Source organism: Saccopteryx bilineata, chromosome 3 (assembly GCF_036850765.1).
Source record: "Saccopteryx bilineata isolate mSacBil1 chromosome 3, mSacBil1_pri_phased_curated, whole genome shotgun sequence".
Lineage (NCBI taxonomy): Eukaryota > Metazoa > Chordata > Mammalia > Chiroptera > Emballonuridae > Saccopteryx > Saccopteryx bilineata.
The window spans coordinates 126,200,283-126,219,390 of NC_089492.1; the positions used below are offsets into that span (position 1 = coordinate 126,200,283).

The window sequence follows — 19,108 nt, forward strand, 5'->3', positions numbered from 1 at the left end:
AGAAAGGAGATAATAAAAATCAGAGCAGAAATAAATGAAATAGAGAACAGAAAAACTATAGAAAAAATCAATAAAACAAGGAGCTGGTTCTTTGAAAAGATCAACAAAATTGACAAACCCTTGGTAAGACTCACCAAGGAAAAAAGACACAGGACTCAAATAAATAAAATCCAAAATGAAAGAGGAGAGATCACCACAGACATCATAGATATATAAAGAATTATTGTAGAATACTATGAAAAATTATATGCCACCAAATACAACAATCTAGAAGAAATGGATAAATTCCTAGAACAATACAACCTTCCTAGACTGAGTCATGAAGAAGCAGAAAGCCTAAACAGACCAATCAGGGAGGAAATAGAAAAAACTATTAAAAATCTCCCCAAAAATAAAAGTCCAGGCCCAGACGGTTATACTAGTGAATTCTATCAAACATTCAAAGAAGACTTGGTTCCTATTCTACTCAAAGTCTTCCAAAAAATTGAAGAAGAAGCAATACTTCCAAACACATTTTATGAGGCCAACATAACCCTCATACCAAAACCTGGCAAGGATGGCACAAAGAAAGAAAACTACAGACCAATATCTCTAATGAATACAGATGCTAAAATACTAAACAAAATACTGGCAAACCGAATACAACAACATATTAAAAAAATAATACATCATGATCAAGTGGGATTCATCCCAGAATCTCAAGGATGGTTCAACATACGCAAAACGGTTAACGTAATACACCATATCAACAAAACAAAGAACAAAAACCACATGATCTTATCAATAGATGCAGAAAAGGCTTTTGATAAAATACAACACAATTTTATGTTTAAGACTCTCAACAAAATGGGTATAGAAGGAAAATATCTCAACATGATAAAGGCCATATATGATAAACCATCAGCCAACATCCTATTAAACGGCATAAAACTGAGGACTTTCTACCTTAAATCAGGAACAAGACAGGGTTGTCCACTCTCTCCACTCTTATTTAACGTGGTGCTAGAAGTTCTGGCCAGAGCAATCAGACAAGACAAAGAAATAAAAGGCATCCATATCGGAAAAGAAGAAGTAAAGGTATCACTTTTTGCTGATGATATGATCCTATACATCGAAAACCCGAAGGACTCCACAAAAAGATTATTAGAAACAATAAACCAATACAGTAAGGTCGCAGGATACAAAATTAACATACAAAAGTCCATAGCCTTTCTATATGCCAACAATGAAATATTAGAAAACGAACTCAAAAAAATAATCCCCTTCACGATTGCAACAACAACAACAAAAAATACCTAGGAATAAACATAACAAAGAACGTAAAGGACCTATATAATGAAAATTACAAAGCATTGTTAAGGGAAATCGAAAAAGATACAATGAGATGGAAAAATATTCCTTGTTCTTGGATAGGAAGAATAAATATAATCAAAATGGCCATATTACCCAAAGCAATATACAAATTTAATGCAATTCCCATCAAAATCCCTATGAGATTTTTTAAAGAAATGGAACAAAAAATCATCAGATTTATATGGAACTATAAAAAACCCCGAATAGCCAAAACAATCCTAAGGAAAAAGAATGAAGCTGGGGGCATTACAATACCTGACTTTAAACTATATTATAGGGCCACGATAATCAAAACAGCATGGTATTGGCAAAAAAAATAGACACTCAGACCAATGGAACAGAATAGAAAGCCCAGAAATAAAACCACATATATATGGTCAAATAATCTTTGATAAAGGGGCCAACAACACACAATGGAGAAAAGAAAGCCTCTTCAACAAATGGTGTTGGGAAAACTGGAAAGCCACATGCAAAAGAATGAAACTCGACTACAGCCTGTCCCCGTGTACTAAAATTAATTCAAAATGGATCAAAGACCTAAATATAAGACCTGAAACAATAAAGTACATAGAAGAAGACATAGGTACTAAAATCATGGACCTGCGTTTTAAAGAACATTTTATGAACTTGACTCCAATGGCAAGAGAAGTGAAGGCAAAGATAAATGAATGGGACTACATCAGAATTAAAAGTTTTTGCTCAGCAAGAGAAACTGATATCAAAATAAACAGACAGCCAACTATATGGGAACTGATATTTTCAAACGACAGCTCAGATAAGGGCCTAATATCCAAAATTTACAAAGAACTCATAAAACTCAAGAACAAACAAACAAGCAATCCAATAAAAAAATGGGAAGAGGACATGAACAGACACTTCTCCCAGGAAGAGATACAAATGGCCAACAGATATATGAAAAGATGCTCAGCTTCATTAGTTATTAGAGAATTGCAAATCAAAACTACAATGAGATACCACCTCACTCCTGTTAGATTAGCTATTATCAACAAGACGGGTAATAGCAAATGTTGGAGAGGCTGTGGAGAAAAAGGAACCCTCATTCACTGTTGGTGGGACTGTAAAGTAGTACAACCATTATGGAGGAAAGTATGGTGGTTCCTCAAAAAACTGCAAATAGAACTACCTTATGACCCAGCAATCCTTCTACTGGGTATATACCCCAAAACCTCAGAAACATTGATACGTGAAGACACATTTAGCCCCATGTTCATTGCAGCACTGTTCACAGTGGCCAAGACATGGAAACAACCAAAAAGCCCTTCAACAGAAGACTGGATAAAGAAGATGTGGCACATATACACTATGGAATACTACTCAGCCATAAGAAATGATGACATCAGATCATTTACAGCAAAATGGTGGGATCTTGATAACATTATAAGGAGTGAAATAAGTAAATCAGAAAAAAACAAGAACTACATGATTCCATACATTGGTGGAACATAAAAATGAGACTAAGAGACATGGACAAGAGTGTGGTGCTTACCAGGGGTGGGGGGATGGAGGACATGGGAGGGAGGGAGGGAGAGAGTTAGGGGGAGGGGGAGGGGCATAGAGAACTAGATAGAGGGTGGCGGAGGACAATCTGACTTTGGGCGAGGGGTATGCAACATAATTTAATGACAAAATAACCTAGACATGTTTTCTTTGAATATATGTACCCTGATTTATTAATGTCACCCCATTACCATTAATAAAAATTTATTAAAAAAAAAATGAAGCCATGTAAAGGATAGAAAAGATAATAGAGCCAGGGTGCAAATGATAACTTGTTAATCACCTAAAATGATATGTTGAGTCATAATTTCAAGCCCTGTTCCATCTTATTGCTTGACTGCCTTAAAAAACAAAAGGCACAGTGCAGTTCCCTTCCCAACCAGTCTGAAATTCTTCCCAAGGTCAAGGGTACAGGGTTATAAAAGCAAAGTCTCAGACATCAATCACTGTTAACTAGTGGTCAGACTACATCTAATTAGGGGGGAAATTACTGACAAAACAGCAAGCATCCGTATATAATGATAAAGTAGGATACTTTTGTAAATACTGGTGATTTTATATGAAACAGGACTAGCAAAGGTAAGACAAAATTTAACAAAGGCTAGAGATGGTATATTTACAGAGAATCACAGATTAATGTTGGTTCTTACATGAAGTACATACATACTTTAAATACAGTTTGCCTTTATTGAAAAAAACTGGTTGGTTGAGGTAGAAACTTAGAAGCAAGTATGGATTACAAATGTTGACCTTACCCCACCCTCCTCACTCAAATTTTATCTAAATGGCCTTTAGAATAAGAACTTCAAACCATGTATTAGAAACAGGGTTTTCTTCCAGATACAATGCTGAAGATATATAGTGTGGTGTAATCTACTATACATCCCAAGAGAGGGCAACTTGATCAGTAAATAAATAAGGATGCACTAACAGAACCTAATTTCTATCCCACATCTTAAAGGAAAGGAGCCATTTGGAGACACACCATTTCTTTTCCTGGCAAAGGATAATCTCAGGATGTCCCTTTATGGAACTTAATTCTTTGGTTTTTCCCTCTTCTTTACTTTTTCCTCTATATTGACTCATTCACACCAATATTTAAGTGGACTTAAGTTTCTCCCATCTTTGAAAAACTATCAGTCACATATTTACCTCTACCCACTACCATATTTTGCCCTGAATCACCATACTCCAAAGGATTCCCCAAACTTTTCACTTCAAAAGCCTTTCACAGCTCAACTTCACTAAAACTTCCTGAGACTTTTGCTAAATCCTGTAGGTACCATGTGTTTGGATTTAGTTTTTGTCTTTTTTTAATTCAGTGAGAGGAGGGGAGGCAGAGACAGACTCCTGCATGCACCCCGGAATCCACCTAGTAAGCCCATTAGTGGGTGGTGCTCAGCCCATCTGGATCATTGCTCTATTACTCAGTAACTGAGCCCTTCTTAGCACCAGAGGTGGAGGCCATGGAGCCATCCTCAGCGCCTGGGGCCAACTCGCTTGAATCTAGCGATGGCAGCAGAGGGGTAAGAGAGAGAGAGAGAAGTGAGAGGGGGAGGAGTGGGGAAGCAGGCGCTTCTCCTGTGTGCCCTGACCAGCAATCGAACCCAGGACATCTGCACGCTGGGCCAACGCTCTGCCACTGAGCCAACCAGCCAGGGCCTAGGGTATTTTTTTAAACATTTTGTTAATTAGAAAATTAAACATTTCTACAGCAATTGAACTATGGATTGTGTTGTGTGCCCATCACTCAAAGTCAAGTCATTTTCCATCACCATATATTGGGGTGTTTCTTTTTTTCACTTCTTTTAACATTTAAAATTAATCATTTTGTTCTCCTTAAAAAAGCAGCCTTCTGTTAAACTTCTTTGATATCACACTCTCCAGTTTTCCTTCTGTTTTCTGGCCATTGACCAGTCTCCTTTTGGGGCTCTTCCTCTATCTCCAGGCCATTTTCAGTCCTGAGCTTGCACCAAGCTATCTCATGCACTCGCAGGCTTCAAATGAACATCTCTATTCTGATGATTCCTTTTTCTGTAGCATAGCACCAGCCTAAATCTGAGTTCCAGAAACGCATCGAGTTGGCATCTCCTCTTGGGTGTTCAAAATGGCACCTCAAAATAGCATGTCCTGATCTGAATGTATCTCTTTCCCCAGAATTTATCTTACATCCTTTATCTTAGCTAATGATATACCATCTACCTAGTTTCACAAACCAGAAACCTGGATGTTGTTCCTGAGTCTTCTAATCCCTTCATCTCTGCATCCATAAAGCACCACGTTTTTCTAGTTTCACCAACTATTTCTCAAGTTTAAGCACTTTCTATCATACCTATTGATACCATTCTAGTACAGGCCACTGTTATTTCAATCTACATTATTGTATCAGCCTCTTATATTCCCCAGTCAAGTCTCTACTCAAAGTGTTCTCTGAACAAACTCAAATCTGTTCTCTCCCATCCTTAAAGCCTTCAAAGGCTTCCTATTGCCTTTGTTTCAGGATAACTGTCACAGTTTACAGGTCTATTCTAGCCTTGTCTCTTCATTTCCACTCCTTGTTCCCTAAGTGGCTGCCATACTTTAGTTCTCTGCATAGCTCATCCTCACCCTTGCACGTGTAGCCTCCTCTGCCTCCACAATCTCTTCCACCACAAATGTCACCCCATTTCACCTTGCTAATGTCTACTCATCCTTAAGGTCTTGTTTGAACATCATTACCTTCTGGAAACTTCTCTTGACAAACCTCCCCCTCAAAACCTGTTAGGTACCAGTGTGTAGCCTTCCCCTATCAATGCATGTTCACACTGTTTACTTGTTTGTATCCCTCAGTGGCCAGCAGTCTACTCAAGAGCAGGCATGTCTTTTTCACTGATTAATACTGTGGTACACAGGTGTGCAATAAATGTTAGTGTGAATAATTGCATTAATCATGCCTTTTCATTTTCTTTTCTGATACTTTTGACACCTGGTGTCTTGGGAGAGGGCCTTTCAATTGGCATCCTATATCCTGCAACCACCTTCTTTACAGAACTCTCAAAAGCCAGGCAACATTCCTCTGCCCTGCCCTATTCCAGGGCTAGGTACAAACAACTCTGGACAGCCCCTACTTCCGTAAACCGGCTGAAACTATTCAAACTTGCCAATCATTTAAAGAAGGAGGAGGGGGGGGAGGGGAAGGAGGAGGGGGGGAGGGGAAGGAGGGAGAGAAGAAACACCAGCATACCTGCCTCTCCCTTTCCTTCTTGCAAAAGCCACAATGAAGTAAGTCTATTACCCATGCTTTCCCCTCGCTCCCGCTGCCTCCTGACCCCTACCCTGCTGCTTCCCCGTGTGGACTTAAACTGCTTGTGAATGCTATACTTAGACTTAGAGTTTGTTTGATAAGAAATATTTTGTGCATGTGGACAAGAACTGGAAAGAAAAAGGGGGAGGGGAAGGGTGAAAACTTTGTTAGGGTGGTGGGTATATGGGGTTTTTCAGATTTATAATTACATCACTTAGCACCCTTTAATGCCTACCGTAAACACAAAAGCCACAATGAAAATGGAGCTGAAAGACCAGAGGTAATAACCTACATCTCCTCGGCATCTCAAAACTCTCAGGTGCTCGCATAATTCTAGGCTGGTTTAGCGCAGCCTTACTTCTTTAGAAGCGGAACCTTTGCGAATGGTTTCGACGTTTTCCAGTCGGTAGTGAAAAGCGCAGTTCCAGCCCTCCCGGAAGTTGTTACACAATCGTTTCCGGGCGGTGTGCGGTATAGGAGCACCCCGAATGGGTCGCAGCCGCAGCCGCTCCCCGAGGAGGGGTGAGTCCAGAAGCAATTCGGAGGGTCTGGGGGTCGGTTGGAGGCGCAGCCCTTCTCTTTTTCTTCCCTCTACTACGAGGGCCCTGTGCTCCTGAGGAGAAGAGCGGGGTGAGGGTGGGGGTGGGGATGGGGAAGAAAGACCTGGGCCCTCCGGTTTGAAAGCAGATTTTCTCCTCTTCTAAGTTGGGGTTTCGCTGACTCTTTGTCAGCCTCCTATAGTAACTTTTGTTATTCTTGTGACTGGGTAATTTAGAATCAGACCATGTTTCCCTCATTTAATTTCTGAGCGGCCGAGTGCAAATCATCTAACCTAAGTCCGAATTCCCGTAATTAGACATTGTAGGTAATATTACCTACCTTTAAAAACTGACGTAAGAATTAATGTTACAGTTCATAACAGTTAGCTTGTGATATATTCCTTGGATCTTAAGTGCTCAATGTTAGGTTCCGCCACAGTTTAGGGGTTCACCTTGTTAAGGTCTTCCTATAAATGAAGGAGTGCGATGTAAATAACACAGGACGTCGATCAGGACCGAGGCCCTCGGTTCTGCCCCCTGGTTAGTTTTTACCACCTCCAACTACTCAAGACTTGATTTTCATAAAAGTTAAATGAAGCTGCAGTTCACATAGGCTCATGAGCACTTAAGATGTGTTCAGAATTAAGAAGAGCTGTTTTAGTACAAAAAATAAAAATCTCAATGTTTTATATTGAGTATGTATTACAATGATAATAGTTTGGAAATACATATATTTAGTCGAACAACATTCCGTTAAAATCAATTTCTTTTTTTCTTTGTTTATTTTTTAACGTGACTACTAGAAATGGCTCGCATTATATTTGTATTGGACAGCGCAGCTCTGAATATTTGAGGTAATTTTCGGCTCTGCAATTCTGTGTGTTTGTATTAGAGCGGAGGCGGTCCCGGTCCACTTCCCGGGAGAGAGAACGGAGGCGCAGAGAAAGATCCAGGTCCCGGGACAGAGATCGGAGAAGGAGCCGCTCCCGATCCCCACACCGGAGACGCTCCAGGTAAGTGCAGAAAATAACCAAAGGTTTTACCACAAGTTCCAACGAAACTGGTCATTGCCCTGAGCTTTGTTTTTATCACTTAAAAGACGATTTACAATGTCATGAAATGAGGGGAACTGAAGCCCACTTTATTCCAAACCTAACATTTCCATTGGTAAATGGAGTTAATAAGTCTCTACTCCCAGTTGCCTTTAAGAGTAAATGAGAAATAATATAGGAAAAGCGCTTATCACAGTGCTTGCAAGAGTAAGAAATAAGTGTTTCTTTCTTAACTTTTTTGTGATAATGATTTATTCAAGTATATAAATAAAAATGTGAGATCTTAGAAAAAACCTTAGAATGGACTCTTGATTCTTAATTATCAATTGCTGTTTATGTCCTTTTGTGTGTTTATGCATAATTGTAGAAACTGTGGTTAACTTTTCTCTGCCTTACAAAAAATGTTTTAGCCCTAGCTGTACTAAAACTATATTTGGGGTTTTTTTTTGTTGTTAACAATCAGGGCTTAGGCTGAACCTTCTAACTTGCTCTTCTACAGGGAATGTACTTCTTGTTTTTTGGAGCCTGGCTTTTGTTCAGCGGTTAACTTTTCAGGCACTCATGTATATCTGCTGATTGACAGACGTGGCCAAGTGTGTCTCTGTTTCTGACCTCTTTATTTATTAAATATTAGATCCCCAAGACGACATAGATCCACATCTCCTTCCCCTTCTCGACTGAAAGAAAGAAGAGATGAGGAAAAGAAAGAAACAAAAGAAACAAAGAGCAAAGAACGTCAGATTACTGGTAATGTCTTTAGATAAGTAATGGTGGGAAGAGTAAAGTCTTATTTAGATAATGTCAGTCATGATAAAATTGTGAAAGTAATTTTTGAACATTGAAATATATCAAGTTTTTTTTTAGTATTTCTTTCATATGATTTTGAGCTTTTGTTTTAATTGTACCTAAGTGAATAAATACCTGGTATCTTTGGTGCCCCTGATAAAGGAAGCATAGTTAAAAATACGAGTATGTTCTGTTTTGAAAGTACCTTCAAAACAAGTGTTTTGTCTGATATTAAAGATGGTTTTCCCTAAAGGCTTCAAGTGTGTTCTTTTAAGCAGTCTCTTCTGATGGAAGGTGGAGAGCACATTCCTTCCTTGCATCTTAAGTTATTTCCTTCCCAAATTGAAGAGGAATTTTTTTGTTTGTTTGTTAGCCTCAAGTCTTTAGCTAATTGTTTTATATGTTCTCTGCTGGTAGGGTGAAATTACTATTGATCTCTTGCCACCTTTCCTTTTCTATTTAATTTTTTTTTTTTTTTTTTTTTCCTGAAGCTGGAAACGGGGAGGCAGTCAGACAGACTCCTGCATGCACCCAACCGGGATCCACCCGGCACGCCCACCAGGGGGCGTCGCTCTGTCGAGACCAGAGCCAGTCTAGCGCCCTGGCCATCTTTTGCTCCAATGGAGCCTGGGCTGCGGGAGGGGAAGAGAGAGACAGAGGGGAAGAGAGAGACAGAGAGGAAGGAGAGGGGGAGGGGTGGAGAAGCAGATGGGCACTTCTCCTGTGTGCCCTGGCCAGGAATCGAACCTGGGACTTCCGCACGCCAGGCTGATGCTCTACCACTGAGCCAACCAACCAGGGCCCTCCTTTTCTATTTATAAAATGATAGTTTTTAATATTATGACTTATGTTTTCAGAGGAAGACTTAGAGGGCAAAACAGAAGAAGAAATAGAAATGATGAAGTTGATGGGATTTGCCTCCTTTGACTCCACAAAAGTAAGTAAAACATGCAGCCTGTTAAGCATTCTTATTTGAATTACATAATCCATTATGACTGACTGTCCCATTTTTTATAGTCTCTTATTGTTGCTTATGTAATTTCTTCCATTGCTACAAGTTTATTCAGTTAAGCGACAGTAACTATCTGTGTGAAGAGCTTTGAGAACAAGAGAAGGAAGCAGTGAGGTGCCATTAGAATCTAGGGAATGTTTGTGTGTGATGATGTTAAGTTCAATCTTTTTTTTTTTTTAAGTGAGAAGAGAAGAGATAGTGAGACAGACTCTTGCATGTGCCCTGCCTGGGATCCACCTGGTAACCCCATCTGGGACTGAGGCTCAGACCAACCATGCTGTCCTCAGCACTGGGCCATGCTTCAACCTTGAACCACTGGCTATGGGAAGAGAAGAGGGAGAAAAGATGGGGGAGAAGATGTTCACTTCTCTGTGCCCCGACTGGAAATTGAACCGGGGATGTCCATACCCAGGTCGACACTCTATCCACTGAGCACTGGCCAGGGCCAAGTTCTATTTTAAAGGGCCAGTACAAAGAAGAGGAAGACGATCACTTGAAGTAGAAGGAGAAGCTCATGAAAATACCATGTAGGCATGAAAGAGCATAGTGTATTGTGGGAATATCAAATTCAGTGACTGCGAAAAGTATGCTGATGGGCTAGTGACTACAGTGAGGCTGGAAATAGTGGTAGGAAGCAAATCACAGAGGGCTTTTGCTACCCTTAGCCATGCTAAGGAATTCAGAGTTAATTGTTTAGCTGTTGAGCAGAGAAGCAATGATTTTTAAGAAAGGAGTGATAAGATTGTAGGGATGTTTTAGAAAGATGACTCAGGGCAGCATTGGAGCACAGATGGGGAGAACTGCTGAATTGTGCAAATGAAAGATGATGAAGGCCTGAACTGAAAAGAGGGGCCTTGAGAACCATTCAGGAGCTAGAGTTAGTGGTGGTGAGAAGTGGAAGTGAGAGGTCAGTGATGACTCTGAGGTGACAGGCTGAAAGATTGGGTGGTAGGATTAACCAAGAAAGGGTTCTGGGAAAGGAAAGTACTGTCAAGCAGAAGAAGGAAATTCAGCTGCCAGATAACTGGGTAGCTGCACACATATCTCATGGCTCAGAGGGTTGGATTGGAGATTGATGCTGTCTGTCATAATACTGTAGAGAATGAGGAAATGGGGAAGAAAAATGGTGGAGAGGGAGATGAAGTCTGGGATTATAAGGAGGGAGCTAGGAGTAAAGTGAGAATAGGGGACGGGGAGTTAGAAGAAGTGGAAAGGGGATGGGAATAGAGGGAGCTATTATGATGGACAGAGGGTGAGTGTGGAGAGAGTATATTTTAAAAACTTTCTTTTCTAGAATTTTAAGTCGGTATAGTTTTGTAAATAGAAATTGAAATTTTTGAGAAAAATAATTTACTTCCCTTAATCTTATATTCTGTTGTGAATGGAGTAGGGTAATTTCACATGCTGTAAGCGTTTCTAACTGATGGGATTGTGTAAGACTCACGTGTTTTTTAAATGGTGACGTATAAATGAAGAGGTGTACTCAGGCGTAACTGTTTGAAGTGAGAACATTAAGGAGCTCTTATTCTCACAAATGGTTATGTGAACCTCATTTTGGAATTTGGAATTTAATGCAGTTTATGTATCAGCTTTTTTTATTGAATATTTGTTTTCCAAAGAGTATTTTATAAATGAAATGATTTTCTAATATATATGTAGAGTAAATAAAAATGTCTCCAAAGTAAAGCAACTATAATTTTATTGTGTTTAGAAGAATAAAGAGGGAATTTATCAGAATTATTGGGGGGTACTCTTGTCCAGTGTTGTTGAAATTCCTGGGAATTAGATGTAAAGGTGAAGTTTAACTTTGCTTTTATTTTATTTTTGGGGTTTTTTGGGGGGGATCCACCCAGCATGCCCGCCAGGGGGTGATGCTCTGCCCATCTGGGGTGTTGCTCTGTTGCAACCAGACCCATTCTAGTGCCTGAAACAGAGGCCATAGAGCCACCCCCAGCGCCCGGGCCAACTTTGCTCCAATGGAGCACTGGCTGCAGGAGGGAAAGAGAGAGACAGAGAGGAAGGAGAGGGGGAGGGGTGGAGAAGCAGATGGGCGCTTCTTTTGTGTTCCCTGGCCGGGAATTGAACCCGGGACTCCTGCATGCCAGGCCAATGCTCTACCACTGAGCCAACCGGCCAGGACTCACTTTGCTTTTAAATGTAGTCTATGCTGAAGATAGTTGTTTATAAAGAAAAAATTAGATGAAAATTCATAGACCACATAAAAATTATGGAGTACCATCAGAACAAATGGTGTCAGTTTGTATACAGCTAGCTTCATAGGACTCAGAAGCTCACTTGTGTTTTGCAGTAATGTGTATCTTGTGTTATTTCTTCATTGATCTGTGATGGGACTTTTTCATATGCCAATATAGTCACTTATTTTCCATTTTAACATTTTAGAAAAATTCAAAGATTTTTATTTTTTTTTAAATTTTTTTTATTTTTCCGAAGCTGGAAACAGGGAGGCAGTCAGACAGACTCCCGCATGCACCTGACCGGGATCCACCCGGCATGCCCACCAGGGGTGATGCTCTGCCCATTTGGGGCGTCGCTCTGCCGCAATCAGAATCATTCTAGCGCCTGAGGCAGCAGCCACAGAGCCATCCTCAGCGCCTGGGCAAACTTTGCTCCAGTGGAGCCTTGGCTGTGGGAGGGGAAGAGAGAGACAGAGAGGAAGGAGAGGAAGGAGAGGGGGAGGGGTAGAGAAGCAGATGAGCGCCTCTCCTGTGTGCCCTGGCCGGGAATCAAAACCGGGACTCCTGCACGCCAGGCCAACGCTCTTACCACTGAGCCAACTGGCCAAAGTTTATTAATGGATAATTTTCCATTCCATCATGCAAATGAAAATACAGTGTGTCCATAAAGTCATGGTGCACTTTTGACCGGTCACAAGAAAACAACAAAAGATGATAGAAATGTGAAATCTGCACCAAATAAAAGGAAAACCCTCCCAGTTTCTGTAGGATGATGTGGCAGCATGTGCGCATGATCAGATGATGATGTAACACCATATATACAGTGGAGCAGCCCATGGCCATGCCAGTCGAGATGGGGACGGTACAGAGGAAGGTTCAGTGTGTTCTGTAGCTCATTAAATTCAAATTCATGACCAACGTGCAACGTGAATATCGGCGTGTTTATAATGAAGCGCCACCACATAGGGATAACATTACTTAGTGGAATAAGCAGTTGAAGGAATCCGGCAGTTTGGTGGATAAACCCCGTTCTGGTAGGCCATCAATCAGTGATGAGTCTGTAGAGGCTATACAGGATAGCTACCTAAGGAGCCCTAAAAAAATCTGCTTGAGCCTACATTGAACTGCACTGAATAGGTATGAAACTGGGAGAGTTTTCCTTTTATTTGGTGCAGATTTCACATTTCTATCGTCTTTTGTTGCTTTCCTGTGACCGGTCAAAAGTGCACCATGACTTTACGCACACACTGTACGTAGAGCTATTAATATACAACTCCACAAATAGTTTTCAAAAATCATTAAGCCTTGCCCTGGCCCGTTCGCTCAGTGGTAGGGCATCAGCCCCTCATGTGGATGTCCCAGCTTTAATTCCTGGTCAGTGCACACAGGAGAAGCGAAGAAGTGACCATCTGCTTCTCTACCCCTTCCCCTCTCGCTTCTCTCTCTCTTTCTCTTTCTCTTTCTCTCTCTCTCTCTCTCTCTCTCTCTCTTTCTCTCTACCCCTCCTGCAGCCATGGCTAAATTGGAGTGAGTTGGCCCAGGGCACTGAGGATGGTTCCACGGCCTCTACCTCGGACACTAAAAGGAGGTCGGTTGCTGAGCAATGGAGCAATGCCCCAGATAGAGCATCGTCCTCGAGCAGGCTTGCTGGGTGGATTCCAGTTGGGGTGCATGTGGGAGTCTCTCTCTGCCTCTCGTCCTCTCACTGAATAAAAAGTACATATCATTAAGCCTTTAGGAATTGAACTTAGTAAAAAGATTAGCATTATTTACCTTTTTCCCAAGCCACTTTTTCCAATCATGCCTACCTCCTATTCTTGAGAAGTCAAAAATCATATACCTAATTTACCCAGTATTCTTCCCTCCCCCAAAATATAGTGAAAACAGGAATAGACAAGTAAGACCAGTGTGACCAGGCAGTGGTGCAGTGGATAGTGTTGGACTGGGATGCAGAGGACCCAGATCAAAACCCAAAGGTTGCTGGCTTGAGCCCAAAGGTCGCTGGCTTGAGCAAAGAGTCACTCGCTCTGCCATAGCTCCGGTCAGGCACATAAGAGAAAGCAATCAATGAACAACTAAGGTGCTGCAACGAAGAATTGATGCTTCTCATCTCTCTCCCTTCCTGTCTGTCTGTCCCTTTTGCTGTCTCTCTCTGTCTCTGTCAAAAAAAATAAAAGATCAAGTATATTTATTTTTGCTCCACTTCCAGTATGTACTTTATTTGTACATCTCTTTAGGCTAGTTGCCCTGGTCGGCAAACTGTGGCTCGCGAGCCACATGTAGCGCTTTGGCCCCTTGAATGTGGCTCTTTCACAAAATACCACATGTGGGCACTACCTTGATAATGTACCTACCTGTATAGTTTAAGTTTAAAAAATTTGGCTCTCAAAAGAAATTTCAGTCATTGTATTGTTGATATTTGACTCTGTTGACTAATGAGTTTGCCAACCACTGCGAAAATCCTTTTTTGCCCTAACACAGATGTCCAAGAAGTATGCTACACAGATAGAATACACTCCCATGAGTAATAATAGGAGAAGGTGGATGTTGAATAGTGTGTGTGCACGTGTGAGAGAGAGAAAGATAGAACGAAAGCAAGTATTAACCCTTGATGTTCATACATTTAACAGTCATTTTCTGAGCACCTACAAGTGCAGTGGCCCAGGATGTGAGAACACAAAGTAACTCACAGTCAAAGCCCTCCATCAGGAAGCTTGAAGTCTCATAGGGAAAAGAACATCAAGTGAATACATTATGTCAATGCAGGTTGGGTGGAGGGTATTGTGAGGAAAGCCCAGTTAACATTCTATGGGAATTAGAGAAGAGGGCACTTCCTGCCACTTGAATTGGGCCTTGAACAATGTATAAAAATCAGATAGTTGACGATTGGGTGGAAGTTAGGACCATAATTCAGGCATGAGGAACAGCAAGCAAGGGTTGAGTTAACTTGGCTGAATCAAAAGATCCATGAAGGAATTAATGAAAAAGAGGGTAGATGCCACGTGAGAAAAGGCCAAGATAACAAGTGACATTCAACATTAGCCTCTGTTATTCTATATTCTGATTATTGATTTAAAATCCAAATAGCAAAACCTGTGCAAGAAATTGGATTTAGATGAATGGTGACTGATCTAGCCATGATTTGAGAATGTGAATTTTTCTAGATAAAATATTCTTAACTTATATATGGTTTCAAAGATTTATTTGACCAAGAAAGGCTATTTCCCTGCATGCCTTACACATAATGCAGAAACCGTGAATGATTGTTGGTTTGAATATTGTACTAATTTGCTTATGTGTAACTATAAAAAGGTGAACAGGGTTGTAAATAGGATATTATCAGGATCTGAAAATTTCTCTCATTGAATTACCTCATTCTTAGATAGATCTTGCCATTTAAGTGTGTTCATAGGATCCGGCTCTGTTGATCAAGGCATTTAATGTATCCTTCCTGCTTTTTATATTTGTTTATTGCTTTTCCCCAGGGAAAAAAGGTGGATGGCTCTGTAAATGCCTATGCCATAAATGTGTCTCAGAAGAGGAAGTACAGGTACACATAACTCCAATTATTATGTTTGTACCAATGATATAAATTATGTGCTTGGGGAAGAATTTATGAAATAATTGTGTTTGTAGGAAATGTAGCAGTTTTCCTTCCAGTCCCTTGTTTTAATCTTCCTTGCTTATATTTTGTTGTGTTAATTTCCAATTTACACATGAACTAATAATTATTTTAGAGAAGAGTAGTTGGTTTAAATGTCTCAGGACTGTATAAATAGTTCTTTCTTCAGAGCACCATTTTAAAAAGTCCTTAGGCTTTAATTTTATTATAATTATAGATTTAAAATAGATCCCTCCTAAATTATTTACCTAGATTGATTACCGTATTTCCCCATGTATAAGATGCTCCCATGTATAAGATAAACCTTAATTTGGGGGCCCAAAATTTGGGGAAAAAATGTATTACATCAAGTTATTGAACTCACGTTTTATTCATCATAAAATTCATACAACTCAAAGAGCATGAAAACGCGGGTAACGCAAGTAAAATAGTCTACAACCACTGTATAAGATGCACCCAGTTTTTAGACCCCACATTTTTCAGGAAAAGTGCGTCTTATACATGAGGAAATACAGTATGTAATAATTTCAACTATGTTTTGTTAAGTATAGACATTTTATTAATACCACAGACAAACCAATTTATACTTGAAACCCCACTGAATTCCTAAATGATGGAAAAGTTAAGACATCTTCAAACATTACCTTTCTCTCTGCCTTTATCACTGATAAAAGACTTAACATTCCACTTAATTTAGAATATGAATGTGATTTGAGAATGCTGTGAGTTAAGGAACTAGAGTCATCATTGACATTCCTTTGTCAAGTTACTTTCTTTTTTTCTTTTTTTAATTGAGAATCAGAGAGGCAGAGACACTCCCGCATGCACACTGGGCAAGCCCTGTACCTGGTGATGCTTGCCCATCTGGGGCCCCTGCTCCATTGCTTGGCAACTGAGCTATTTTAGTGCTGAGGCCATGGAGCCATCCTGGGAGTGGGGGGACAGACATGACAACACTTACTCAAACTGAGTCATGGCTGCAGTAAAAGAAGAGAGAGAAGGGGGGGAAGCAGATGGTCACTTCTCCTGTGTGCCTTAACTGGGAATTGAACTGGGACTTCCACACACTGGGTCGATGCTCTACTGCTGAGCCAACTGGCCAGGACAGATTACTTTCTTTTTTATTTTATTTTATTTTATTTTTTTTGTATTTTTCTGAAGCTAGAAACGGGGATAGACAGACAGATTCCCGCATGCGCCCGACTGGGATCCACCCGGCACGCCCACCAGAGGGCGAAGGTCTGCCCACCAGGGGGTGATGCTCTGCCCCTCCAGGGCCTCGCTTTGTCGTGACCAGAGCCACTCTAGCGCCTGGGGCAGAGGCCAAGGAGCCATCCCCAGCGCCCGGGCCATCTTTGCTCCAGTGGAGCCTCGCTGCAGGAGGGGAAGAGAGAGACAGAGAGGAAGGAGAGGGGGAGGGGTGGAGGAGCAGATGGGCGCTTCTCCTGTGTGCCCTGGCCGGGAATCGAACCTGGGACTTCTGCACGCCAGGCCGATGCTCTACCACTGAGCCAATCGGCCAGGGCAGGTTACTTTCAAAATAATATTTCATGGAGAAAACTAGTACAGCATGCAGTTGTATTTACTTGATGAGTACCTATTTTGGAACTCTGCTCTATTTTTTTGAACCTAGGTATTTAATATTACCTAAAATAAATTTGAATTTTTTTAAAATTATTTTTTAGTGAGAGGAGGGAAGGGAGAGAGACAGACTCCCGCATGCTCCCAGACCAGGATACACCGGACAAGCCCACTAGGGGGTGATGCTCTGCTCATCTGGAGCCATGCTTACAACGGCAATGTTCTAGTGCCTGAGGTAGAGGCTCCATGGAGCCATCCCCAGTGCCGGAGGCTAACTTGCTCGAATAGAGCCATGGCTGCGGGAGGGGATGTGAGGGGTAGAGAAGCAGATGGGCATTTCTCCTATGTGCCCTGACTGGAATCAAACCTGGGACATCCAGAAGCCAACACTCTACCACTGAGCCAATCCGCCAGGGCCAAAAATTTGAATTTTCAATTGATTATTTTTTTAAGTCTGGAATCTTCCCAAATAATTTTGGAAGTATATATTTTTTTGTTTTTTGTTTTTGCTTTTGTATTTTTCTGAAGCTGGAAACGGGGAGAGAGAGTCAGACAGACTCCTGCATGCACCCGACAGGGATCCACCCGGCACGCCCACCAGGGGCGATGCTCAGCCCACCAGGGGGTGATGCTCTGCCCCTCAGGGGCGTCGCTCTGCCGCAACCAGAGCCACTCTAGCGCCTGGGGCAGAGGCCAAGGAGCCATCCCCAGCGCCTGGGCCATCTTTGCTCCAATGGAGCCTTGGCTCCGGGAGGGGAAGAGAGAGACAGAGAGGAAGGAGGGGGGCGGGGGTAGAGAAGCAAATGGGCGCTTCTCCTATGTGCCCTGGCCGGGAATCGAACCCGGGTGCCCCGCACACCAGGCCGATGCTCTACCGCTGAGCCAACCGGCCAGGGCTGGAAGTATATTTTTATACTTCTGTTTGGATTTAACAGAAATCTAAAATGCTTTAGCTTATTTTGAAAGTGAGACTGTGCCATCTTAAATGTGATTAGAACCTCAGGCACTAGAACATTGCCGTTGTAAGCATGGCTCCAGATGGGCAGAGCATCACCCCCTAGTGGGCTTGTTGGGTGTATCCTGTTCTGGGTGCATGCGGGAGTCTGTCTCTCTCTCTTCCCTCCTCTCTCTAAAAAATAATTTTTAAAAAATTCAAATTTATTTTAGGTAACATTAAATACCTAGTTCAAAAAATAGAGCAGAGTTCCAAAATAGGTACTCATCAAGTAAATACAAGGTTTAATCTCTGAAGAATATGAATATTTTTTTATAAGAGGAGTCTGAATTTTTTTAAAATAAACATCAAATTTTTTCTTCTTGTCATAGGCAGTACATGAATCGAAAAGGTGGATTCAACAGACCTTTGGATTTCATTGCATGAGAATTGAAATGTTGAAGAAGGATTCTTTTTCCCTTATCTTGATCAGAAGAGTAGATTTTTTATATTTTGTATTTCATATGCATCAAAACAGGATCACAGAACTTTCTCCTTGTAAAGTAAGAAAATTTTATTTATGATGTGTGCAGTTCAATTACCCTGCCTCAAAAGAAGAAAGGTTAAATATTACATTTTTTTTCTTTTAGGAAATATTATTTGGGGCAGTCATCAACCCCTTTTAAATGTTTTGGTCCTTATTCCTGTGGAAGCTATATGTTTTCTTCTTAGATGCTCATTAGGACTTTTTAAAACACATGAAAGTAATTCGGATGTAAATTTCTCAAATAAAGCACTATTTTTACCCCTTTGTATTTGATAAATATTTTATTACTATATAAAGAAGAATGAAAAAGTATAACTGGATTTTCCTATCTTCTGAGGGGTTTTTTCCTTAGTACCTTTTATTACTTTCCTCCCATTTTAAAAGCAGTACATGCTTATTATTTAAAGAACTTAGGAGAAACCAAAAAGTAAAATAAAAACTAAAATCACCTATTATCTACCCCCAGAAATAATCAGTGTTAATATTTCTGTAAATGTCTTTCCAGGTTCCTATAGGCATATACTATATTTCTCCCTCCCACCATAAGATTAGAATCCACTTTTTTGTTTAGATTTATTGAGGTTTAATTGACATAAAATTGTAAGGTATTTCAAGTATGCATCGTAGTGATCTGGTGTATGTTGAAACTGACCACTTTGCACTGCCTATGCTAACCTTAACCTAAG

The 19,108-nt window shown here is 40.9% G+C and overlaps 1 protein-coding gene across 1 annotated transcript; it reads left to right on the plus strand.

The window, feature by feature from the left end:
- Nucleotides 1-6,576: 6,576 nt before the first annotated feature.
- SNRNP27 (small nuclear ribonucleoprotein U4/U6.U5 subunit 27) lies at nt 6,577-18,688 on the plus strand. The gene is made up of 6 exons (XM_066267320.1): nt 6,577-6,676; nt 7,586-7,706; nt 8,380-8,492; nt 9,389-9,468; nt 15,224-15,288; nt 18,268-18,688. The coding sequence occupies exons 1-6, from the start codon at nt 6,643-6,645 to the stop codon at nt 18,320-18,322; spliced, it is 468 nt and encodes a 155-aa protein (XP_066123417.1). The 5' UTR covers nt 6,577-6,642; the 3' UTR covers nt 18,323-18,688.
- The last annotated feature ends 420 nt before the right edge of the window (nt 18,689-19,108 follow it).